The sequence below is a fragment of the Panthera onca genome, chromosome D1 (assembly GCF_046562875.1).
Source record: "Panthera onca isolate mPanOnc1 chromosome D1, mPanOnc1 haplotype 2, whole genome shotgun sequence".
Taxonomy (NCBI): domain Eukaryota; kingdom Metazoa; phylum Chordata; class Mammalia; order Carnivora; family Felidae; genus Panthera; species Panthera onca.
This window is the reverse complement of record NC_138348.1, coordinates 81,822,977-81,849,509: the sequence shown is the minus strand read 5'-3', so window position 1 is coordinate 81,849,509 and position 26,533 is coordinate 81,822,977. Positions and strand designations below refer to the sequence as shown.

The following is a 26,533-nucleotide window of genomic DNA, read 5'->3' as shown; positions in this document are numbered from 1 at the left end:
ATTGAATGACAAATAAATTGTGGGATACTCAATCAATGTAGTTTGAGAGAAAGTCTGTAACGATATGAATGAATCTTACCAATATAATGTTAAGTAAAAAATACAAGATATAAAAATCTCCCTATAATTTCAAAAACAATGAAAACCAATCAGAAATGAAGATGTTGGTTTTTAAGAGAGTATGAATAAGGGTAGTGACAGTAGTGGGGCACCTGGGTGCCTCAGTCAGTTAAGCTTTGACTCTTGATTTTGGCTCAGGTCATAATCTCATGGTTCCTGAGTTGAGCCCTACATCAGACTCTGCACTGACACTGTAGAGCCTGCTTGGGATGCTCCCTCTCCCTCTGTCTCTGCCTCCCCGCCTTGTGCTCTCAAAAACAAAAAAACAAAAAAACAAAAAACAAAAACAAACAAAAAAAAACTATAGTAAACAACAAGGTGGGTCTCTAGCTCTTAGTAATGTTTTGTTTCATGACCTGGACTATAGTTACACAGGTATGCTTACTTAGTGGTAATTTATTGAATTATACATTATAATTTGTGCTCCTTCCTATATGCAGATTTAAAAATATTGCTATTTTGTAAATAAAGTGTCAGTCATTTAGTAAATAGTGGTCAATTAGTAATAGACATTTTTATAATGCTTAGTATGTCCTTTTTAAAGCTTCCTTTTGTGTGTGTTTATGTTCAAGCACTTTATAACATTTGTCAATTTCTTAGTATAGTAACCAAGACCATGGCTGTATCTATCTGTTCAACACTCATTTAGTACCTCTAGATCACAATACATAGGTGTTAAGATATAAACCCATTGCTCAAAAGGAGCAATTAGCAATTTGGTAATTATCAAATGGGTCATCTAAGAGAATTCCAACAAAAATGGTCCAAGTATTTGTAAAATTAAATGGGTTGATGTCTACATTTGTGGTTTCACCGTTTGTATGGATGTTCTGTGTGTACAAATGTATGCTATATTACATAAAGTGAGACTGTGGATGGACATATGGTAAACTGAGGATGGCTGGATTTAGGACTGAGAAAACTCCTGCTTAGAGGTGGTACAGTAAATTCACATTTGTGTAGAAGAGTGAAAAATGGGAAATAAACTATGATAAAGGATGTCATCAATATCCTTTTGGTCCTTTACGTGTATAAAACAATACATTCAGGTAAATATTCTTACATTCTCAAAAATAAAATGTTTTATGTAAAAATTTTAGTAAAAAATTGTGAGAAGTGGTTTGGATTAGAGAATTTTTTTCATGAAGCGATGTATCTAGAAGGAAATTAAACAGAAACACAGTAAACTGAGTTATTAATTGCTCTATAAGAACTCTATAGTTGCCTTTCAATAGGACAGCAGAAGGAACAAGTTCAGTACCTGAAATGTTCCTTTTTCAATTTCCTTCAATCTGCTGATTTTTGAAAAATATAGTTTTAGTTAACCTCCCCATCTATGAAAATAACCTAAGAAAGAAATCTAATGATAGCAACATGGAAGTTATTTGATTTAAATCAAGTCTGCAGAATCTCAGAAAAAAAAAAAAAGTAGAATTGGCATCTTTTTTTTTTCTTTTTGCTGTTTAGTTTTAATATTCTTATTTTTATATAGTCAAAATGAAAAGCCAAACAGAATCTGTATAATAGCAGCTACCCACACACCATATAGAAAATAAAATAGCCTTTGTTTTAGCCTTTGGTGATTGGCTATATTTTGGTTTCTTTTCCCCTTTAATGTGTATCTGAAACTCCATTTTTCACCACACACACACATTCTTTCCCACCTCCTGCTATACAAAGTAAAGGCAATCTGCCTGGCAGGAGTTATTGTAAGATAGGAGTAGGCCTATCTGTTTTTATCTTATGCTCTGATGATTAGAAAGTCAGATCATAAAATATAGAACAACAATCTCATCCCTTCTCCTCTTAAGAAATCCCCACACGACTTATTTTATACAGCAAACCTCAACTGGTGTCTTTTCAGTGCCATCTATAACTGAAAATGGCTTTAGTGACATGTTTAGAATGAACTTCTTAGTTACATATCCTCTGAAAGGTCTAAGATAAATGCATACAAGTGTTGAACATAGTCCAGGAAAAGGAGTTGTCAGGGGTGCCTTTTAATGAGAATTGTAAAATGGGACAAGTTGTTTTGTGTTTTGTTTCTCTTAAAAGTAAGCATCAAAAAGTTTGGAACTGAAACTGGAACACTGTGCACCCCTTGCTAAAAAATACATTATTATTAAATGATTCTAGCCATTAACAAGATACAAAAAAATACAGTTAATAATACTGTTATAAAAGGGATACAAAAAAATACAAGTACCATAAATTTGGTAATCATGGGGGATTTTGTTTCACAGGCAGACTATACAACATAATACTTTTTAAAAATTATGTCCAAAAAATTATTCTTATTTTATTCAGTAAAAATTTTATTTGTATTTATTATTTTATTCAAGAAAATTGAGCACATTGTAGGGATAGATGCATGCCAACACAAGCAGAAACTGATACCCATATAGGGCACTGGAATGGGTTTATTCTCACTAATGTTTCTTGAGGGAATCAGGATGCTAAGGAATCCCTAGATAATTATGGGCATGGTAATTGCATTGTTCTGGTGTCTTTCTTTCTTTCTTTTATTTACTTAAATTTCCCACAAACATCCTTTAATTTTAGATTATGAGATTTTTGAGAGCAGGCACTAGATCTTATTAATTTTTACATTTCCACTGCCTGGCACAGTGCCTGATACTAAATAAATCCTTGAGTGAAGGAATGAAAAAAAAAAGAATCATCCAACATTCCATTATCACACATTTTTCCTTCATCTTGCCTGATCTGGAAAAATCAAAGAAAACATGATAAAATTTGGCCTTAACTTTCTTTAGTCCCCCTTCTTGCCAGACTGGCTTCTGCTCTGATTTTGTATGCACATAAAAATCCTAGTTTTCTCAGAAAAGCTTGAGAGGCTCTACTTTAGGATTCAGGCATTACCATTCACAAGACACTGAATGCTGGTGGATTCATAAATTCAAAACTGAACCTAATAATTTACTTGCATAATCCAATGACAGGGATGACAATCCAGATGGGATAGTCATGGTTATTCATGAGTCAAAGTTGCCTGATAAATATAGTCCAGTTTCAATTGTCAACTATGCTGCATGTCATAAAATAGAATTTCACATATCTCAATGTCAGTGCTTTCTAAAGTTAGTCTATGCAGCCATGAAATCTGAAGCAACTTCCATGTAGGTAACCAAAATTTCCAATTGGTGGTTCTAAGAGAACATCAAAAAAATTGTTCAAAATATATGTAAAATACAATTAGATGGATCAGTGTCTACATTTGTGATTTCATATTCATTTTTATTTCTTTAGATTGTCTGTCATTTTTTGTGAAGTAGTGCTAGACTTGTAGAAGGCAGTCTTAAAAACTTATTGAAAAAACAAGACCATCTTTTTTCTTTTGATAACAGAGTACTAATCTTGTCTAATTGTGACATTTACAAATGTCCATGGTTGAGCCTACTTAGAAATGAAAAGAGATAATATTACTAAAATGTCCTGAGTCCCCTACCATTGAAGTCTTTTTCTGGTGGGCTAGGGGATGTCATCATTCTGACCCTATTTTTATGCTTAGGTATTCTTACGATTTCAATTGGCATGACCATTTTACTAGATAAAACAATGAGTAAATTAATAATACAAATTAGTTTGAATTTAATTAAGTGGTTAATGTATTTGTAAGTGTTAAGTTCATTGCAGATGAACATAGTTTAAGTAAAAATGCCTGGTTCATTATTTTTTAAAAACAATTAAGATGTAGTAGAGGCTTCCTTGTAAAAGGCAAAAATGACAAATGTGAGTTGATTATTAAAAGATGGTATCAGGGGAAGCATCCTATTGATATTCTTGCAGCTGCTTTATAGGCCTGGCTATATCAGAGAAAAGAATGTCAAGATAAAGTCATCAAGAATTAACAGATAAATTCAGGACATTTCATCCTAAAGCAGCAGAATACACATTCTTCTTGAGTGCACATGGAGCATTCTCCAGAATAGATCATGTATTGAGTAACAAAGATCATACCTTGCATATTTTCAGCTCACAACGCTATGAAACTTGAAATCAACCATGAGAAAAATTTTGTGAAAACCATGAATGTTTGGAGAAAGGATGAGGACCACATGATACTCTTAATAGATGCAGAAAAAGCATTTGACAAATACAGCACCCTTTATTTATAAAAATTCTCAAGAAAGTAGGGATAAAAGAAGCATACCTTAAGATCAGAAATGCAATATACAAAATAGATATCAAGGAATCAATCCCATTTACAATTGCACTAAAAACCATATAATACCTATGAATAAACCTAACCAAAGAGGTGAAAAATCTATACATTGAAAATTATAGAAAGCTTAGAAACTAAAGAAGACACACAAAAAAGTGGAAAAACATTCCATGCTCGTGGATTGGAAGAACAAATATTGGTAAAATGTGGATACTACCCAAACAATCTACTATTCAATGCAATCCTTATCAAAATAACACCAACATTCTTCACCAAGCTAGAACAAACAATTCTAAAATTTGTATGGAACCAGAAAAGACCCTGAATAGCCAACACAATCCTTAAAAAGAAAACCAAAACTGGAGGCATCATAATTCCAAACTTCAAGCTGTGTTACAAAGCTGTAGCCATCAAGACAGTATAGCACTAGCACAAAACAGACACTCAGATCAGTGAAACAGAATAGAGAACCCAGAAGTGGACCCATAAACATATAGCCAACCAATATTTGACAAAGCAGTAAAGAATATCCAGTGGAAAAAAGATAGTCTCTTCAAGAAATGGGGTTGGGAAAACTGGACAGCAACATGCAGAAGAATGGACCTGGACCATTTTCTTACACCCCACACAAAAATAAACACCAAGTGAATGAAAGACCCAAATGTAAGACAGGAAGCCATCAAAACCCTAGAGGAGAAAACAGGCAACAACTTCTTTGACCTCAGCCGCAGCAATTTCTTGCTTGACACATCTCCAAAGGCAAGGGAATTAAAAGCAAAAATGAACTATTGGGACCTCATCAAGATAAACATAGTCTACACTGCAAAGGAAACAATCAACAAAACTAAAAGGCAACAGAGAGAATGGGAAAAGATATTTGCAAATGACATATCAGATAAAGGGCTAGTATCCAAAATCTATAAAGAATTTACCAAACTCAACATCAAAAAACCAAATAATCCAGTGAAGAAATGGGTAGAACACAGGAATAGACACTTTTCCAAAGAAGATATCCAGATGGCCAAAAGACACGTGAAAGATGTTCAACATCACTCATCATCAGGGAAATATAAATCAAAACCACAATGAGATACCACCTCACACTTCTCAGAATGGCTAAAATTAACAACTAGGAAATAACAGATGTTGGCAAGGATGTGGAGAAAGAGGAAACTTTTTGTATTGTTGGTGGGAATACAAACTAGTGCAGCCACTCTGAAAAATAGTATGGAGGTTCCTCAAAAAATTAAAAATAGAACTACCCTATGACACAGCAATCACACTACTAGATATTTATATAAAGGATTCAAAAATGCAGATTTGAAGGGGCACATGCATCCCAATGTTTATAGTAGCATTATTCACAATAGCCTAAGTATGGAAAGAGCCCAAATGTCCCTCAACTGATGAATGGATAATAAAGATGATGTTATGTATGTATGTATGTATATGTATATGTATATGTATATGTATATGTATATGTGTATGTGTGTGTGTGTGTGTGTGTGTGTATACACATATAAAATGGAATATTACTTGGTGATCAAAAAGAATGAATTTTGCCATTTTACAACAATGTAGATGGAACTAGAATGTATTAGGCTAAACCAAATAAGTCAGAGAAAGATAAATATCATATGATTTCACTCATGTGGAATTTAAGGAACAATACAGATGAACATAGGGAAAGGGAAGCAAAAATAAGATAAAAACAGAGAGGGCAATAAGCCATAAGATTCTCTTATATACAGAGAACAAACTGAGGGTTGCTGGCAGGGTGCTGGGTGGGGGGAAGGGCTAAAGGGGCAAGGGGCATTAAGGAGGACATTTGTTGGGATGAGCACTGGGTTTTATATGTAAATGATGAATCACTAAATTCTATTTCTGAAATCATTATTACACTTATGTTAACTAACTTGGATTTAAATTAAAAAAAGAAAAGAAAAAGATCAAGTCATCAAGCAAAAGGAGCTACCTGGAATTTAGGTCAAGAGGTCAGGTTGCGATTAGGAAAAAAAAGCCAAAAAACAAAAACAAAAGAAACAGAATCTTCCTTGCTAGAGTGTTAGCTTCATAGGGCAGGGACACTGTCTATTTTACTTATTGTTTTATCCCATGCATTTCACCAAAACATAGTAGACAGTCAATAAATATTAGGTGAATAAATAAATGAGATTCAGATGAAACATACAGGCAGTTTAGGGACTACAAGATCCAAATTTGACTGCCAATCCCAGTCACAGAGCCAGGCTGCAAGTCAATTGAGGAACAGGGAGAGAAAGCACAATGAAAGGGATCTGGGTCAGGGAAATCAAATAAGGAGGATATAAGAGCCTTAAGGACTTTCTACTTGGCTAGGTGAAGTCTATCTTTAAATGACCCTTGCTCAAGGATAGCATCCCATGATTAGTAGAAGAGAAAATACAAAGGTTTCAGAGTCCTGTAAGCCACCCACAAGTTTAAGTTTGATTATTTGTTAAGGAAAATGCACTGAGATGTTGTCGTTAGTATGTACTCTAGAGATACAGTTCATCAATATTAAAATTGTAGGTAAGAATGTACTTGACAAAAGCCACATTTTAGAAGGACATAAATCTGTGTATGTGACTTCAGAAATGATTTCTTATTTCTCACTTACTCCCCTGTTATTGCTGGTATATCAGAGGAAACTTCCCATATAAAAGCCTTATCTTCGCTTCTTTTAATTGCTTTTGTCTGAGGTGCAAATAGTTTTCTGCAGTAATTAATTAGATTCACTTATTATAATCTTTGAGTAGTGCAAAAACATATTCAGGTCTGACCCTTAACCATTTTTGATACAAACATTGGAGAGTTGTGATTCTTATGTATATCAAAACATCTTGGTATCCTGGTAAGACTTAGATGGTTCTACAGCAAATAAAGATGTTGCTGGATTAAGAACTCTGAATTGTTTTTTTTTTTTAAATCAGCTCTTTCAGTTTCTTTGAAACCTGTCACACCTCTCCTAAAATGATCTCTCCTTGCCCAATCTCCTTACTGATTTTCCTCTTCAGTTAAACTTATTTATTTATTTATTTATTTATTTATTTATTTATTTATCATTTACATTATTGAAGTATAATTGACATACAATGTTATATTAGGTTTAGGTGTACAATATATTGATTCAACAGCTCTATACATTTTTCAGTTCTCTCCATGGTAGGTAGTCACCATTGTCACAATACAATGTTATTACAATATTTTTTGCTATATTCCCTATGCTGTACTTTTCATGGCTGTGACTTATTCATTTTATAACTGGAAGTTTGTACTTCTTAATCCCCTTTATCTATTTCACCCATCTCCCTAACCACTTCTCCTCTGTCAGTCACCAGTTTGTTCTCTGTATTTAAGATTCTGCTTTATTGTTTCTTTGTTAGTTTGCTCTGTTTTTCCAGATATAAGTGAAATCATATGGTGTGTATATATATATATATATATATATATATATATATATATGCATTCATTTATTGATAGATACTTGAGTTGCTGTAATATCCTAACTATTGTAAATAATACTGCAGTAATCATAGCATTGCGTGTATAGTTTTGAAAGTGTTTTTGTTTTTCCAGGGTAAATACCTGGGAATATCTAGTGGAATTATTGGATCATACAGTATTTGTTTTTAATTTTTTGAGAAACATCCATACTATTTTCCACAGTGATTGCACATGAGAGTATACATTCCATCAACAGTGCACAAGGATTCTCTTTTTCCCACATCCTCAACAACACTTGTTATTTAAAAAAATTTTTTTTAAATGTATTTTTGAGACAGAGAAAGACAGAGCATGAGCAGGGGAGGGCCAGAGAAGGAGACACAGAAACTGAAGCAGGCTCCAGGCTCTGAGCTGTCAGCACAGAACCCAATGTGGGGCTTGAACTCACAAACAGTGAGATCATGACCTGAGCTGAAGTTGGACGCTTAACTGACTGAGCCACACAGGTGCCCCTAAACCTTGTTATTTCTTGTCTATACTAGCCCTCTGACTGGTGTGAGGTAATAGCTCACTGTGGTTTTGATTTGCATTTTCCTGATGATGAGTGATATTTAGCATCTTATCATGTGGCTGTTGGTCATCTGGATGACATCTTTGGAATTGTCTATTCATGTTCTCTGCTCATTTTTAAATGAAATTGTGTGTGTGTGTGTGTGTGTGCGTGTGTGTGTGCGTGTGCGTGTGTGTGTGCGTGTGTGTGTTGAATAAATTCTTTATATATTTTGGACATTAACCCTTTATTAGGTATGTCATTTGCAAATGATATAGATTCTCCCATTCATTAGATTTTATTGTTATTTTGTTGATGGTTTTCTTTGCTGTGTAGAAGGTTTTTATTTTCATTTATTACTAACAGTTTTTGTGTTTTTTTTTTTCTTTTTTGCTTTTGTTTCCCTTTCCTGAGGAGACATACCTGTAAATATATGGCTAAGTGTGATGTCTAAGAGATTACCACCTATGTTTTCTTTTAGCAGTTTTATGGTTTCAGGTCTCATTTGTAGGTCTTTAATCCATTTTGAGTTTATTTTTGTGTATGGTTAAGAGTGATGCAGTTTCATTCTTTTATATGTAACTGTCCAGTTTTCTGTATTCCCCCCATTGCATATTCTTGTATCCTTTGTTGTAGGTATAGTAACCATATATGCGTGGGCTTATTTATGGGTTCTCTATCCTGTGTGATTGATCTATGAATCTATTTTTGTGCCAGTACCATACTGTTCTGATTACTATAATCTTGTAGTATATCTTGAAATGTGGGAATGTGGTACCTCCAGCTTTGTACTTTTTTTTCTGAATATTGCTTTAGCTTTGAGATCTTTTGTGGTTCCATGTAATTTTTAAGATTATTTGTCCTAGTTCTGTAAAAAATGTTGTTGATATTTTGATGGGGATTGCATGGAATCTGAAGATTGCTCTGAGTAGTGCAGACATTTTAATGACACCAATTCTTCCAATCCATGAACATGGTGTAACCTTCCATTTGTTTGTGTTGTCTTCAATTTCTTTCATCAATGTTTTATAGTTTTCAGAGTATGGGTCTTTCACCTCCTTGGTTAAATTTATTCCTAGGTAGTTTATTATTTTGGTGCAATTATGATATTGTTTCCTTCATTTCTCTTTCTGCTATTACTTTATTTTTAGTGTATAGAAATGGAACAGATTTCTATACATTAATTTTGTGTCTTGCAAGTTTACTAATTTATTTATTACTTCTTTTTTAATGTTTATTTATTTTTGAGAGAGAGAGAGAGAATGGGGAAGGGACAGAGAGAGGGAGACACAGAACTCAAAGGAGGCTCCAGGCTGTGAGCTGTCAGCACAGAATCCAATGCAGGGCTTCAACTCACGAACTGCAAGATCTTGACCTGAGCTGAAGTCAGATGCTTAACCACTCCACCCAGGTACCTCTGACTTTATTTATTACTTCTAATTTTTTTTTGGCAGCTTTTGAGCTTTCTCAAATGATATGTGTATCATGTCATTGCAAATAGTGACAGTTTTAATTCTTTCTTACCAATTTGAGTGACTTTTACTTTTTGTTGCCTGATTACAGTGGCTAGGACCTCTAATACTATGTTGAATAAAAGTGATGAGAGTGGACATCTTTGTCTTCCTCCTGATCTTAGAGGAAAAGCTTTCAGTTTTTCACCATTGAGTATAATGTTAGCTGTGGGTTTGTTATATATAGCCTTTAGTATGCTGAGGTATGTTCCCTCTAAGCCTACTTTGTTGAGTTTTTTTTATCATGAATGGATGTTGTGTTTTATCAATGCTTTTTCTGCATATGTTGAGTTGATCATGTTTTTTAATCTTCCTTTTGATAATGTGATCTATTACACTGATTGATTTGCTTATATCAAACCACCCTTATAACCCTGAAATAAATCCCACTTGATAATGATGAAAGATTTTTTTAAATGTATTTTTTATTTTGCTTTGCTAATATTTTGTTGGGAATTTTTCATTTTTGTTCATCAGAATTATTGGCCTGTGAGTTTTAAAAAAGAAGCAAAAACGAATTACTGGGACCTTATGAAGATAAAAAGCTTCTGCACAGCAAAGGAAACAACCAACAAAACTAAAAGGCAACCAACGGAATGGGAAAAGATATTTGCAAATGACATATCGGACAAAGGGATAGTATCCAAAATCTATACAGAGCTCACCAAACTCCACACCCGAAAAACAAATAACCCAGTGAAGAAATGGGCAGAAAACATCAATAGACACTTCTCTAAAGAAGACATCCAGATGGCCAACAGGCACATGAAAAGATGTTCAACGTCGCTCCTTATCAGGGAAATACAAATCAAAACCACACTCAGATATCACCTCACGACAGTCAGAGTGGCCAAAATGAACAAATCAGGAGACTATAGATGCTGGAGAGGATGTAGAGAAACGGGAACCCTCTTGCACTGTTGGTGGGAATGCAAATTGGTGCAGCCGCTCTGGAAAGCAGTGTGGAGGTTCCTCAGAAAATTAAAAATAGACCTACCCTATGACCCAGCAATAGCACTGCTAGGAATTTACCCAAGGGATAAAGGAGTACTGATGCATAGGGGCACTTGTACCCCAATGTTTATAGCAGCACTCTCAACAATAGCCAAATTATGGAAAGAGCCTAAATGTCCATCAACTGATGAATGGATAAAGAAATTGTGGTTTATATACACAATGGAATACTACGTGGCAATGAGAAAGAATGAAATATGGCCTTTTGTAGCAACGTGGATGGAACTGGAGAGTGTGATGCTAAGTGAAATAAGCCATACAGAGAAAGACAGATACCATATGGTTTCACTCTTATGTGGATCCTGAGAAACGTAACAGAAACCCATGGGGGAGGGGAAGGAAAAAAAAAAAAAAGAGGTTAGAGTGGGAGAGAGCCAAAGCATAAGAGACTGTTAAAAACTGAGAACAAACTGAGGGTTGATGGGGGGTGGGAGGGAAGGGAGGGTGGGTGATGGGTATTGAGGAGGGCACCTTTTGGGATGAGCACTGGGTGTTGTATGGAAACCAATTTGACAATAAATTTCATATATTGAAAAAAAAGGAATTTTTTGTAGTGTCTTTGTCTGCTTTTGGTATCAGGGAAGTGTTGACAGAATGGAATGCATCTGGAAGTTTTCCTTCTTCTTCTAGTTTCTGTAATAGTTTGAGAGTAGAGGTATTAACTCTTCTTTAAATGTGTAGAATTCACCTATGGAGCCATCTGGCCCTGGACTTTTGTTGGGAGAATTTGATTATTATTCAGTTTCATTACTATTAATCAGTCTGTTCAAATTATTTCTTCCTATTTCATTTTATTTCATTTTATTATTTTATTTTATTTTATTTAAATCCAAGTTAATTAACATATAGTATGTTAATGGTTTCAGGAGTAGAATTTAGTGATTCATGACTTACATATAACACCCAGTTGTTCATCCCAACAAGTGACCTCCTTAAGTCACCCCCATCACCCATTTAGCCCATGCCCCCACCCAACACTCCTCCAGCAACCTTCATTTTGTTCTCTGTATAGAAGTCACTTATACTTTGTCTCCCTCTCTGTTTCTCTATTATTTTTGCTTCACTTTCCCTATGTTCATCTGTTTTGTTTCTTAAATTCCACATATGAGTGAAATCATATGATATTCATCTTTCTCTGACTGGCTTATTTGACTTACCACAACACATTCTGGTTTCATCCACATTGTTGCAAATGCCAAGATTCCATTCTTATACATTTATCAGTCAATGGACATTTGGGCTTTTTCCATAATTTGGCTATTGTTGATAGCACTGCTATAAACATTGGGCTGCATGTGCCCCTTCGAATCAGCATTTTTTTATCCTTTGGATAAATACCTTTTAGTGTAATTACTGGGTCATAGGGTAGTTCTATTTTTATTTTTATTTTATTTTTAATTTTATTTAAATCCAAGTTAGTTAACATATAGTATAATAAAGGTTTCTTTACTACTACTCCTTAGTACCCATAGCCTAATTAGCCCATTCCCCTACCCACATCCCCTCCCGCAAACCTTAGTTTGCTTCCTGTATTTAAGAATCTCTTTGGTTGCTTCCCTCTCTGTTTTTGTTGTTGTTATTGTTTGTTTTGTTTTATTTTTTTTTAATATTGATTTATTTTTGAAAGAGAGAGAGACAGAGCATGAGCAGAGGAGGGAGAGAGAGAGGGAGACACCGAATCTGAAGCAGGCTCCAGGATCTGAGCTGTCAGCCTAGAGACTGATGTGAAGTGGGACTCCAACACATAAACCTTGAGATCATGACCTAAGCCGAAGTTGGACACCTAACTGACTGAGCCACCCAGGTGCCCCCCTCCCCTGTTTTTACCTATTTCTTACTGATTTAAGTTTGGAAGATTGTATGTCTCTAAGAATTTATCTGTTTCTTCTATTTTCTCCATTTGGTTGGTATATTTCGTCCAATTTGTTGCCATATAATTTTTCATAATATTCTCTTATAATTCTTTGTATTCCTGTGGTACTGGTTGTTATTTACCCTTTTTTATTTATGATTTTACTTATTTGAGCATCTCTGTTTTTTCCATGTTGACTTTGACTACTGGTTTATCAATTTTTTTGTCTTTTCAAATATCTAGCTTTTGGTTTCATTGATATTTTCTATTGTTTTTAAATATCTATTTCATTTATTTCCACTCTAATCTTTTTTAACTAATGTTGGGTTTTGTTCTTTCTTTTTCTAGCCCCATTAGGTGTAAAGTTAGGCTGTTTATTTGAGATTTTTCTTCTTTCTTGACATAAATGTGTATTGCTATAAACCTTCCTCTTCGAACTGCTTTTTCTATGTCTCAAAGATTTCGGACTGTTGTGTTTTCACTGTTATTTGTCTTAATATATTTAAAATTTTCCTCTTTCATTTCTTTATGACCCATTTGTTTAGTAGCATATTGTTTAGCTTCATGCATTTGTGTTTTTCCTTTTTTTTTCATTTTGTTCTTGTGATTGATTTCTAGTTTCATACTCTTGTGGTCAGAAAAGATATGTGATATGATTTTATTCTCCTTTAATGTACTGATACTTATTTTGTGGCCTAACATGTGATTTATCCTAAAGATTATTCCATGTGCACTTGAAAAGAATGTGTATTCTGTTGTTGGGGATTGCATGTTCTGTATATATCTGTTATGTGTATATAACTTTGGGGATGGAATGTTCTGTATATATCTGTTATGTGTATATAGGTCTATATGGTCTTAGTAATTGTTCAAAGCCACAGTTTCCTTGATGATTTTCTGCCTGGATGATCTATTCATTGATTTCCATATTTCCATGAGGTATTAACGTCCCCTTCTATGATTGTATTATTGTCTATTTCTCCCTTTATGTTTATTAATATGAGCTATATGTATTTAGGTACTCTTATGTTGGATGCATAAATATTTATAATTGTTATATCCTTTTGTTGGATTGAACCCTTTATCATTTTGTAATGTCCATCTTTGTTGCTACAGTCTTTGTTTTAAAGTCTATTTTTTTGATAGAAGTTTTGCTACCCCATCTTTCTTTTTGCTCCTATTTACATAGTAAATGTTTTTTCATGTCTTAACTTTCTTTTTTTTTTTTAATTTTTTTTTAACATTTATTTATTTTTGAGACAGAGAGAGACAGAGAATGAACAGGGAGGGGCAGAGAGAGAGGGAGACACAGAATCTGAAACAGGCTCCAGGCTCTGAGCTGTCAGCACAGAGCCCGACGCGGGGCTCGAACTCACGGACCGTGAGATCATGACCTGAACCGAAGTCGGATGCTTAACCAACCAAGCCACCCAGGCGCCCCATCATGTCTTAACTTTCAATCTGTACATTTCTTTAGGTCTGAAGTGAATGTCTTTTAGGCAGCATATACATGATCTTATTGTTTTATCTCTTAAGTCACACTGTGTCTTTTGATTGAAGCATTTAGTCTATTCACATTTAAAGTAATTATTGACAGGCATGTACTTACTGGAATTTTGTTAATCATTTTCTGCTTGTTTTTGCAGTTATTTCTCCTTCTCTTGCTCTCTTCCCCTGTGGTTTGGTGGCTTTAATTAGTGTTGTGCTTAGACTCCTTTAACTTCATTTTCTGTGTATCTATTACAGGTTTTTTATTTGTGCTTGCCATTGAGTTATAACATAACATCTTATGTGTACAGAAGTTTATATTAAGTTGATAGTCACTTAAGTACAAACTGATTCTAAAAGCACTAAATTTTTACTTCCCTCTCCATGTTTTATATATATGATGTCATATTTGACATATATTTATCTTGTACATCCCTTACTAATTTTTGTGGATATAATTTATTTTATTACCTTTGTGTTTTAACCTCCATACTGGCTTTATAAGTGATTAGTCTACTATCTTTACTATATGTTTGCTTTTACGGGTAAAATTTTCTTTCATAAAAGATTTGCTTTTACCTTTCATAATTTTCTTACTTCTAGTTATGGATTTTTCTTTTAACTTAAAAAATTCCCTTTAACGCTTCTTATACGGCTGATTTAGTGGTCATGAATTCTAACTTTTGTTTGTCTGGAAAACTGTTTATTTCTTCTCTGCTGACTGATAATCTTGCTGGCTAGATTATTCTTGATTGTAGGTTTTTTTTTTTTTTTTCCCTTTCAGAATTTTGAATGTATTGCAGCACTCCCTTCTGGCCTGAAGTTTCTGCTGAAACATCAGCTGATAGCCTTAAGAGGTTTCACTTGTATGTAACTGCTTTCTTTTCCCTTGCAGCTTTAAAAATTCTATCATTATTATAATTATTGTTATTAATTATTATTTTGCCATTTTAATTATTATATATTTTTTTGTGGATCTCCTTGAGTTCTTCTTTTTCAGAGCTCTGTGTGGTTCCTATGACTGGATTCCTTCTTGCTTTCCTCAGATTACAGACATTTTCAGCTATTATGTCTTCAAATAAGTTTTCTTCCCCCTTCTCTCTCTTCTCCTTCTGGTAACTCTATAATGCGAATGTTATGTTTGATGATGTTGCAGAGTTCCCTTAACCTATTCTCATTTTTTATGATTCTTTTTTTTTTTTTTTTCTGTTCAGCTTGGGTACTTTCCATTACTCTGTCTTTCAGATTACTGATTCATTCTTCTGCATGCTCTAATCTACTCTTGATTCCCAGTGTATTCTTCATTTCAGTTATTGAATTCTTCAGCTCTGACTGGTTCTTTTTCACATTTTCTATATGTTGAAGTTCTCACTGATATCCTTCACTGTTTTCTGAAGTCCAGTGAGTATCCTTATGACCATTACTTTGAATTCTTTATTAGGCATATTGCTTATCTTCATTTCATTTAGCTATTTTACTATGATTTCATTGTGTTTTTTAATTTGAGACATATTCTTTTTTCTACCCATTTTCTCTAACTCTCTGTGTTTGTTTTTATGTATTAGATAAACTGCATGTCTTGGTCTTAAAAGTTGTGGCTTGTGTTGAAGAAGTCCTCCAGTGTCGTATTACAAAATACAATGCAATACCACATGGTCACCAGAATCATATGTTTCAGGGGTTTCTTCTGTGCAAACTGTTGTGGCTGAGATGCAATTGCTTGCAGCCCAGCCAGCTGCAATGATGTGTTTTGTCTGCTGTGGGCACACTGGGCAGAGTTTGCTCCACAATCTGTTGAGATGCTTGGATACAGCTGCTGCAGGTTCTTGGTGAGTGGGGTCATCAGTCTACCTAGATATCTGTAATTAGTCTCTTTGCAAAGTTGTAAGTGCACCAAAGGGCAGAGTTTACACCTTGCATAGCCAGCTGTCTTGCTGTAGGAACATCTGGCATGCTGGGCTTTGTGGGGTCATCCTCCCACTCCAGGGCAGGAGTCACTTTGGAGTGGTATCTTCCAGAGTAGGAGCTGCTTTGGAAGGATACCTTTCAAGGTGGGTAGTGTGGGTGGGGTTGGTCCACCGGGATTCTTGGAAGGGAGAGGACATATGATGCTAACAAGATAAATGGAAAATGTTAGCACTGGCTCTTGCAAGTGTCTGGCTATCTAGATTGGGGGAGGAGAAAATCATTCAACAGCACTTTTGTTACCAGAGAAATCTCCTGTAGATCCCTGATCCTTCTGCACATATTCTAAGATTAGTCAATAAATCTCCTTCACATATACCCCAGGTGCTTTTCAAACTGCTGCTTCTGTGCTGTGTCTGGGTATGAGTTATATAATATATTGGCTTGTTAAGAGTGGGGACTTTGTTTCCTATCATTCTCCAGCTGTTCAGCCATTAAGGCCACTGATTTTTAAAGCTCAAGTTGTTAAGTCTCACTGGTTTTCAAAGCTGAATGATATGGGGGCTCATATTCTCAATGCGGATCTCTAATGCTGGGAATGCTTGGTATGGAGACTGACCCTCTTGCTTCTCCATTCTTGTGATGTCTCTCTTGTTTGTGGTTAGTTGCATTGGGGCTTTGGTTCACAACTGTGTCTTCACCACTCCTATCCCTTTCAGATGTGGTCTTTAAGATTGGCTGAGGAAGGTCTGTTTTGCCAGTCTTTAGGTCATTTTCAGAGTTAGTTGTACAAATGTAGCTGTTACCTTGGTGTGTCCATGGGGTGAGGTGAGCTTGGGATCCTCCTACTCTGCCATCTTCCTTCTTTCCCAGCTAAACTAAATGTGGAGTGTGTCAGGACACAGCTTAGCCCCTTCTCACTCCCTCTCTTAACATTTTCTTTCCTCTCCTCTGGAACTTTTTTTCCCTTTAGGTGGTTTCATCTAGTAGCATGCCTTTAAATACTTCCTCTATGACTGCTGCTTTATTATTTATTTATTATTTTTTAAATTTAAATCCAAGTTAGTTAACGTATAGTGTAATAATTATTTCAGGGATATAATTTGGTGACTCATAACTTACATAGAACACCCAGTGCTCATTCCAACAAGTGTCCTTAATGTCCCATGCCCCTTTAGCCCTTCAACCTACCCAACACCCCACCAGCAACCTTAAGTTTGTTCTCTATATTTAAGAGTGTCTTATGGTTTGTCTCCCTCTCTGTTCTTGCTTCCCTTTCCCTATGTTCATCTGTTTTATATCTTAAATTCCACATATGAGTGAAATCATATATTTGTGTTTCTCTGACTGACTGATTTCACTTAGCAAAATGTACCCTAGTTCCATCCACGTTGTTGCAAATGACAGGATTTCATTCTCTTTGATACCGAAATAATATTCCATTTTATATATACACCATATCTTCTTTAGCCATTCATTTATGACTGCCACTTTAATGTCTTCACCCTGATCTCTTAGACTCCAAATTCATATATCCAATTTCCTATCTGATTTATCCTCCTAAATTTCTAATAAGCATGTTAAATTTAATTTAGCCAAGACAGAACTCTTAATTTTTCCACCTTCAAATCTCTTCTTTGTCTCCTTGTCCAGTTTCTCCTTTTTTTTTTTTTGTAAATGGCACCACCATTCACTCATTTGACCAAACTAGTGATGTAGAAATAATTTTAATTCCTGCCATATCTGATCAGCAAATCTTGTCAGTCTAGTGTCTGAAATACATTTACTTCCCTCTTACACCACTGCTATGACCTTAGTCTAAATCATCACCATTTCTTACTTTGATTATTGTGGTAGCCTTCTAACTTCTACTCCTGATCTTTCTTTTCTCCTCCTTTCATTCTTCGTGTAAGAATATCCAAAGTGATGTTAAAAAAATGTAAATCAGACATTGTCATTCCTCTCTGTAAATTGCCACAGTGCTTTTTCATTGCATTTGAAAGAAAATACAAACTCCATAACCCAGATATCTCTACATAATCTTGTATCTGCCTCACTAATTTGCTACTTTTAATTCTATTCACACCATTGTTTCATTAAGGCACAGTTGCTTCACTTCCTACTCTTCCTTAATGGAACTAGGTGTGCTCTACCTTTAAACTTCTATATGTATTGTTATCTAAGTTTATTTTACTTGTTTATTTATTTTTATCTTCTCCCATTAGGATTCAACATTAATAAGAGCAGAATCTTTTCAATCTTATTCACACATTTCAATTCAGGAAAAATAACAGAGGTTAGCTGAAAACAGTTTCTGCATTTTCAAAATGGCACATAGTGTCTTTTTAGTAACTAACTTTTTCAAACACTTCAGGTAAAGGTGCAATTATGGCTAGAAAATGATTTGTGGAACTGATAGGATAGGTATATAAAATTTGAAACAAATCCCATGAGTGTGGTGACAGAAAAATACTTTATTGTCACCATGCTCAGAAGTCTACCACTAATAAATTCATCTAAGATTGTAGTTGGGATAGAATAGAGGAGGGAGTAGTAGTGAGATAAAATATTAAACTTTAGGAGGTTACTATATTTTAGTAATATTTAGTCAGTGAGATCCCTTAGTAAAAAAAAGAACAAAGTTGAGGAGATGAGAGGGTCAAGTTCTAGGGTGGATAAGGTAAAGGACAGAGGTAGAGCTCTCCTTAAAGGGGTAAAGAATGTAGATAAGAGAGGGCGACAGAGATTCTGGTACGACTTATTTATATCACATTTATTTTTAAAGCCACATGCATTATTCAGTTATGAGATAGTATAAATTGAAAACAGTCTTTGCTGACTGTATTTTACTTAAAAGAAACGTAATGCCATATTTGGCCACTGAATTATACAAAGTTTTCATTTTCTGATTATAAAAGGAAGTATACTTTTACTTTTACAAATAGTATATTATTATTATTATTATTATTGATTTTATTTGGTAACAAGATAATTTTTTCCTTAATTTTTATTATTTTCTTTCTTCTACTGGTTTGGGGCTTTGTTTGGTCTTTTTCTAGCTCTTTTGTGTGTGAAGTTAGGTTGAGAAAATTCTTGTTTTGTGAGGCAGGCTTATATTATGTAAACTTCCTTCTTAGAACAATTTTTGCTTCATCCCAAAGAGTTTGGACCATTGTGTGTGTTTCTTTTCATTTGTATCCATGTATTTTTTGATTTCCTCTTGATTTCTTGGTGACTTATTCATTGTTTAGTAGCAGCCTCCATATATTTACGTTCTTTCTAGATTTTTTCTTGTGATTGATTTCTACTTTAATACCACTATGGTCAGAAAAGGTCCGTGATATGATTTCAATATTTTTGAATTTATTGAAATTTCTTTTATGACTTGTTCTAGAAACTTCTTTTTTTTGTAATCTGTTCTAGAAAATGTTTCATGTGTACTTGAAAATGTGCAATTTGCTCTTTTGGGATGGAATGTTCTGAATATATTTTTTAGATCCAACTGGTCCAATATGTCATTAAAAGCCACTGTTTTCTTACTGATTTACTGTCTGGATGATCTATCTATTGACGTACATGGGGTGTTAAGTCCCCTACTACTATTGTATTACTGTCCACATCTTCCTTCATGTCTGTTAATATTTGCTTTATGTATTTAGGTGCTTTGTGTTGGGTACATAAATATTTACAAATGTTATATCCTCTTGTTGGGAGGGAGAGAAACCCAAGCAGGCTCCACACCACTGGTGCAAAGCCTGATGAGGGGCTCAAATGCAGGAATTGCGAGATCATGACCTGAGCCGAAATCAAGAGTCAGGAGCTCAACTGACTGAACAACCCAGGCACTCTGCTTCTTGTTTTAAAGTCTATTTTGTCTGATTGAAGTATTGCTACTCCATGTTTCTTTTTGCTCCCCTTTGCACTGTATATATTTTTTCAGCCCTTTACTTTCAATCTGCATGTGTCTTTATGTCTGAAGTGAGTCTGCATGTATCTTAGGTCTGAAGTGAGTTTCTTCTGGGCAGCATATATATGGTTCTTATTTTTTTTCAATCATTTGGATTGGAGCATTTAGTCCATTCACATTTAAAATAATTGTTGAGACGGTCGCCTGGGTGGCTCAGTCAGTTGAGTGTCTGACTTCCACTCAGGTCATAATCTCACAGTTCATGTATTTGAAACATGCTTCAGGATCTGTGCTGACAGTTCAGCCTTCCCAGCTCATGCTGTCTCTAACACTCTATCAAAAATAAATAAACATTAAAATTTTTTAAAAAATAATTATTGAGAGGGATGTACGTATTGGTGTTTTTTTGTTTTTTTTTTTTCTTTTTTTTCTTTTTTTCTTTTTTAATATATGAAATTTACTGTCAAATTGGTTTCCATACAACACCCAGTGCTCATCCCAAAAGGTGCCCTCCTCAATACCCATCACCCACCCTGCCCTCCCTCCCACCCTGCCCTCCCTCCCACCCCCCATCAACCCTCAGTTTGTTCTCAGTTTTTAACAGTCTCTTATGCTTTGGCTCTCTCCCACTCTAGCCTCTTTTTTTTTTTTTTTTTTTTTTTTTTCCCTTCCCCTCCCCCATGGGTTTCTGTTATGTTTCTCAGGATCCACATAAGAGTGAAACCGTATTGGTGTTTTATTAACTGCTTTGGTGGTTTTTTCATTTCTTTCTGTTCCTTTCTTCTCTTGTGGTTTGATGGTTTTCTGTAGTGTTATGCTTGGATTTCTTTCTCTTTACTTTTTGTGTTTATTGTAGGTTTCTTTATTGGACGAAATGCCATATTTTTAAACATAATTTATAAGGAACTATAAAGTGATATAAAGATTACTGTGCCTATGGATTTTGTTTCTAAGTATAAAAATAGTTGTCAGAATTTGTGTTAACTTATTTGAATCTAAAAATGCAGTCATTGTGATGATTATTGCAGAATTTGGTTTATTCCCATTAACATTCTGTTCTTAAGTATATTCCAGTTTTTTGGATAACTTTCCATTTTAAATGAAATAGATTTAGCAAAAATGTGCTCTGACACTCTTGAATGTTACTCATGGGTGGTCTTGTTTTGATCTCCAGTCAAGCCTTGATCACGGCATTCCATAAAAGTCCTCTCACCAAGGTCACTAGGATCTCTGCAATGCAATATCCATTTTGCAATTTCAGGCTTCATCTTTCTGAATTTCTCAGCAGCATTTTTTCTCAGAGAAATTCTTTTCTTGGCTTCTGAATTCCTTCACTGTCTCCCTTAGTTTCTTTGGTCAAACTCCCTTTCTTTCTTGAGGTTCAAATGGTCAGGCATCATAGGGTTCAATTCTGAAACACCTTTTTAATCAACATTCAGTGATTCAGTGAGCATATATATATAAAACCATTTATATATTGATGATTCCTTGGCATTATAGCTCCATTTCTACCCTTTCTCTTAATATAAGACTTACTTGACAACACTTTTTGGATATAAGAAGGCTCATAAAAGTAAACACATTTAAACCAGAATCCATAACTTTTTGCACTAACACCCACTCTTCTTTCTGAGTACCTCATCTATGTGAATTATATTTTATTCACCGAGTTTCTTCGGTCAAAAAACTCTGGAATTATCTTTGATTCCTTTTATGTTTTAATTGACACCCCATTCATTTCCAAATCCCATCACGTATCCATATAGAATGTATTTTAAAAAGTCCATTTCTCATCGATTACATTGTGACTGCTCTAGTGAAAAGCAACTTCTTTATTACCTAGATTGGAACAATTGCCTTTATTATCCCTGATGTCTTGTCTAGAGTCTATTCTCCACACTCTAGACTAAGGGAGGCTTTTAAATATAAGTCAGATACTGACTTGACTCTTTCTGTTCAAAATCTTTTTAAATTTTTTTTTTTCAACGTTTTTTTATTTTTATTTGTGGGACAGAGAGAGACAGAGCATGAACGGGGGAGGGACAGAGAGAGAGGGAGACACAGAATCGGAAACAGGCTCCAGGCTCTGAGCCATCAGCCCAGAGCCCGACGCGGGGCTCGAACTCACGGACCGTGAGATCGTGACCTGGCTGAAGTCGGACGCTTAACCAACTGCGCCACCCAGGCGCCCCTCTGTTCAAAATCTTTTAATGCCTTCTCCTCATAGGATAAAATCCAGATTCCTTTCTATGGTTAACAACACTCTACATAACCTGGTCTTTGTCTTGGTGCTCTCTCCACCATTTTGCAACCCAACCCTCTCTGTTGTTCACTGCTATCTCACTCAAATCACTCCCTTCCTGTTCTTTGAACAAGGCCAGCATGCTACTTACTACTTTAGAGACTTTGATTTTGCTGTTCTCTCTGTCTCTTTCTCTCTCATTCAGTCATGTGTCAACTCAAATGTCACAATACCAGAAAGGGTGACTTTTCAAATCTTTATAAATAGCATAGTCTTTGAGTCTCTACCTTCGTATCCAATTTTATTTTTCTACACAGTATTTATCATAATTGTGTGGCATATCAAATTATGCCACACATTTATTTGCTAATTTGTTTATTGCTTGCCTCCCTTACTTCAATATTAAGCTTCATGAAGGCAGAGAATTCATTTTGCTCATTGTTTTATCCCTAGAATCTAGTTCTGGTAGGTACTTAGTAAGTCTTCAATAAAGATTTATTGAGTTAATGGATGAATGATTTATATTTAGAAAGAGAATAATTATTCACAGATATAAATCTTATGTGATATTTGCAGGACCTCCAAAAGAGCTATTATTATAAGTGAGTTGCAGTGAGAACATGACTGTCATGCAGGAAAAAAAAATGAAAGTGGCTGGCTGTGTGAGAGGAACACCACTTGGAGATGTGAGAGCATGGATCCCTCACTTTTCTGTTCACCAGGATATACTTTGTGGCCTTCTAAAAGTACGCACATCAAATGTTTTGATTCAGAGGTTTAGGTTAGTCTGTACTTATGTAGTTGTTTTAGGCTGGACTCCCTAGAAGCAGAGGTCGAGACATAGATACAAGTGTATGTGATTTATTTTGATAGTGCTTTCAGGTAAATCTGTAAAGAAGGAAGGATAGAAGGATAAGGAAGGAGAGGGAGTTGAGCAAGAGTGTGGCCTCAGGTAATCCAGCCTTGTCCTGATGCACACAGCAAAGACACTGCACCATAAAATACACCATAAAGTTGTTTTTTTCTTCAGTCAAGGGACCAGTGTCAGCCAATCATTGGCTTTGGGTTGCCCAATTTTGGGAAGGGGATTTTTAAGGGAAAGCAGCATTCCTGACTGAAGGCAATTCTCCAAAGGTGGAAATTGAGCAAACAAAACCCACAGAAGCTGGGAGATGTGTACTGGCCCCTGAAGTGTAACAAGGCAGGCTACCCCAATGTCTTCTATGGTGGTATTAAAAGTACAGATATTCATTCATTCAACAAATATTTATTGTAGCTCTCATGGTCCAAGAACTACCAGATGCTGAGATTCTTTGGTAAATAGATATGGTCTTTGCAGCATGGGTAGGGAGACAAGGAGATATTAGTCAAATAAACATGCAATCATGATATGGCACATAGTGAATTATTACTTCAAATAGTAAATCAAAGCAATATTACAGAAACAAATCCATGATATTACATAGATAATGGTTTCTCATAACTGGTCTTTGCTGTAACTCTTAAGAAAAATTGTGTGAATTTTTTTTATCATAGTAATCACTATCTAATGCTCGCAGTATATTAATCAAATATTTCTCAGGCATTATTTCAAACCTCAGATAGAATTAAAAAAATGTGTTTTCAGTCTGAAATCATGTCGGAGTACAAGTCTTATACTTGATAATTATTTAAGTTTAAAGGACGCTGGATGCTAACTATTTTTCTGATTTTAGAAATTATCCCCCCTGACAAACCAATACAAGAAGTAGAGATCTTGTTTTTGAAGAATACTCAAGTTCATAGACTGCCTACAATCCTCTAGTTCATGTGGAGGCTAAAATTTCATTGAAGTCATTGAAATGTTATGAAATGTTCACCATTAAAAGGTCTGCATAATTGTGTTTGAAAATAGAAAAAAACTAAGGGCAAAAAGTCATTTGAATAAATATGTATACCATGAAGTCCAAGCAAATTTTGAGAAGTCAGTATAGGAGGTAAGATCTGCCAAGACAGTATAATAGGAAAACTTGTTTTATACATTAATTTATTGGAAGAAAATACACAAAAACATTTTTATCCACAAAAACATTTTTAACTACCAATAAATCAGATATCAGTAAATATCCATCTGTAACTCCTGATTTTTATATAATGGTTTATTCTCATCTCTTTAAAAAATTCTTTACATGGTACTATGGAAAATACTGTGCTAAAAAATAAGCCAGCTAATGAACAACATGTCAGTAAAATAGCATATTTCTTACTTTCTTTGCAACAGAACAAAATTTCAAAAGAATATAATTCTGTTGAAGTGTCACCAAACTATTTCTTTTGGAGATTGCAGTGGCAGCAAAAATAACAAGGCTTATTTTCAATAATTCTGTTCATACCTCAAATCCCTGTGGTCTTCCTAGACTTTCTTTAATATGTTTCCATGCAACAAGAATCTCTGACACAGACACACTTGTAGCCTTGACATCTGTGGGAGCAGCACTGGGTTCTGTACAAAGGAAAATGGAAATAATAAACTCTGATGGTAACAAGTTATGTCTATCAAAGCATTGCACCTGAATCTGTCCGGTGTTACTTCCTTCTACCTTTTTTTGAAATGAAGTGTTGTGGTAGTTGTGAAAAACAAAAGATAAAAAGATGGTCTTTTTGGATTTTTCTACTTGGGTCAAGTCTCATGTCTTTACCAAGACAAATGACAAATCTAGCAAGGCAAACAAAGAAGATCTTTATCCTTGGATTGACCACGACATTCCTGGAGAAGTTAAATTGTCTGACTTAAATTGTCTGCCAGTCTAGCACAATGATTAAAAGCATGGACTAGAGAATCAGGTGTGGCTATTTTGTTGCTGCTGTTGTTTTCTGCCTTCAAAAGAATTATTTACCTTGAGGCAAGTTGCCTTTTTTTTTTTATGCCCCAGTTCCCTCATCTGTAATATGGACATAATAAGAGTACTTATCTCAGAGGTTTTTAAGGTTAGTTTTAGGTGGAATAATACATACAAAATATTTAGCACAATGCTTGGCCCTTAAAACATTCACTCACAAAATATCACTTGTTATTATTTTACTTTACTTTTTTTTACCCCTGTAGGCACAAATAGAGTCAAAATTTCATGTTTTGTTGTTGTTGTTGTTGTTGTTCCAACCACAGAACTACATTTCCATGATTGTATATATAATATGATATGAATCATGATATTCAAAAGGCATGCGTTGACTTTTAAGATAGGTATGGACTGAAAAAGAAAGGCCCTGAAGGTCTCAGTCCTACTGCTCAAAAGTATGTTTTCATCCATTCCTATGCTTAGTGACCTTTCTCACTATTTTTTTCCCAAATACACCGTGTCTGATTGGCATCCATCAAGAGGTACACTTTACTTGAGGTTGCACTGTATGTGAGTAACAAAATATTTTCAGCTTTGACATTGCTGAATCATAAATACTATGTCACAAACACACGTTAAATGAAATGGCAGAATAAAGGCCATATATTAGTTCAAACAGTTCTGTACAAAGGTGATTTAAAGAACCCTTGCTGTATAAAAATTTTAGAGACTTAAACACTAAAAATGTAACTGGTAAGAGTTTAATCTATTGAAGTTTCTTTTCTCTTTCTCCCCCCGACCTTTTCCTTTTAGAATCGGGGAACCAAATATGACAAAATTCTAAATAAGATATTTAAAAATCATTATTAGAGATATTAAAGGAATTATAACTATTTTACTGAGATCTTTCTTGTTTTGATGGAAGGTAGTCACACATCTATCTGGAGAAACTTTTTCTCCAGAAAATGAAGATTTTCCAGAAATGAAGATTTTTTTCATTATTATTTAATAGGGGTCAAAATTCTTGATTTTACAAGTAAACAAAAGGAAATGCTGATGTTCTTATGGTGTGTGCAACCCAATCTCCAGATTTAAGGTACCATGTGTTTGACAGACAGCCACCCTTTGGGTATTGCTTGTTACTAGCAAGCAGTTTTGCTTCTCTTTTAAATGAATGTATTGCAGAGATTTGTGTGTCACAGGCCTTCTTTCAGCTTTTTTATTATTGAAGCAATTATATCTTTGTCAGAAAAGTTTGCACAGAGATAAATAATTTCAGAAGAACAAAATATGTGGTTGGGTGGAAGCCTTTCTACCTCTATCTCCAGAGAAAAAATAATTTCTCTCTCAGCTTTCTGTAGTACTGCACAAGCTTAAGAACTTCTCAAATGGAGATAAGAAAGTTTTAAAAAGTAAAGTTTAAAAAACAAGAAAAATATCAAGAACCTATTTCTCAAAAAAGCACCCCAATTTCTAT

At 34.8% G+C, this 26,533-nt stretch overlaps 1 protein-coding gene across 2 annotated transcripts in view; it reads right to left on the bottom strand.

Annotated features, from left to right (window-relative positions):
- Positions 1-26,533, bottom strand: part of CNTN5 (contactin 5) — a 1,365,947-nt gene that overhangs the window by 29,359 nt on the left and 1,310,055 nt on the right. For both annotated transcript variants that reach the window (XM_078432971.2, XM_078432970.2), the window contains one exon: positions 24,610-24,719. In XM_078432971.2, the coding sequence (XP_078289097.2) occupies positions 24,610-24,719 (110 nt within the window). The remainder of the gene's footprint in view (positions 1-24,609; positions 24,720-26,533) is intronic.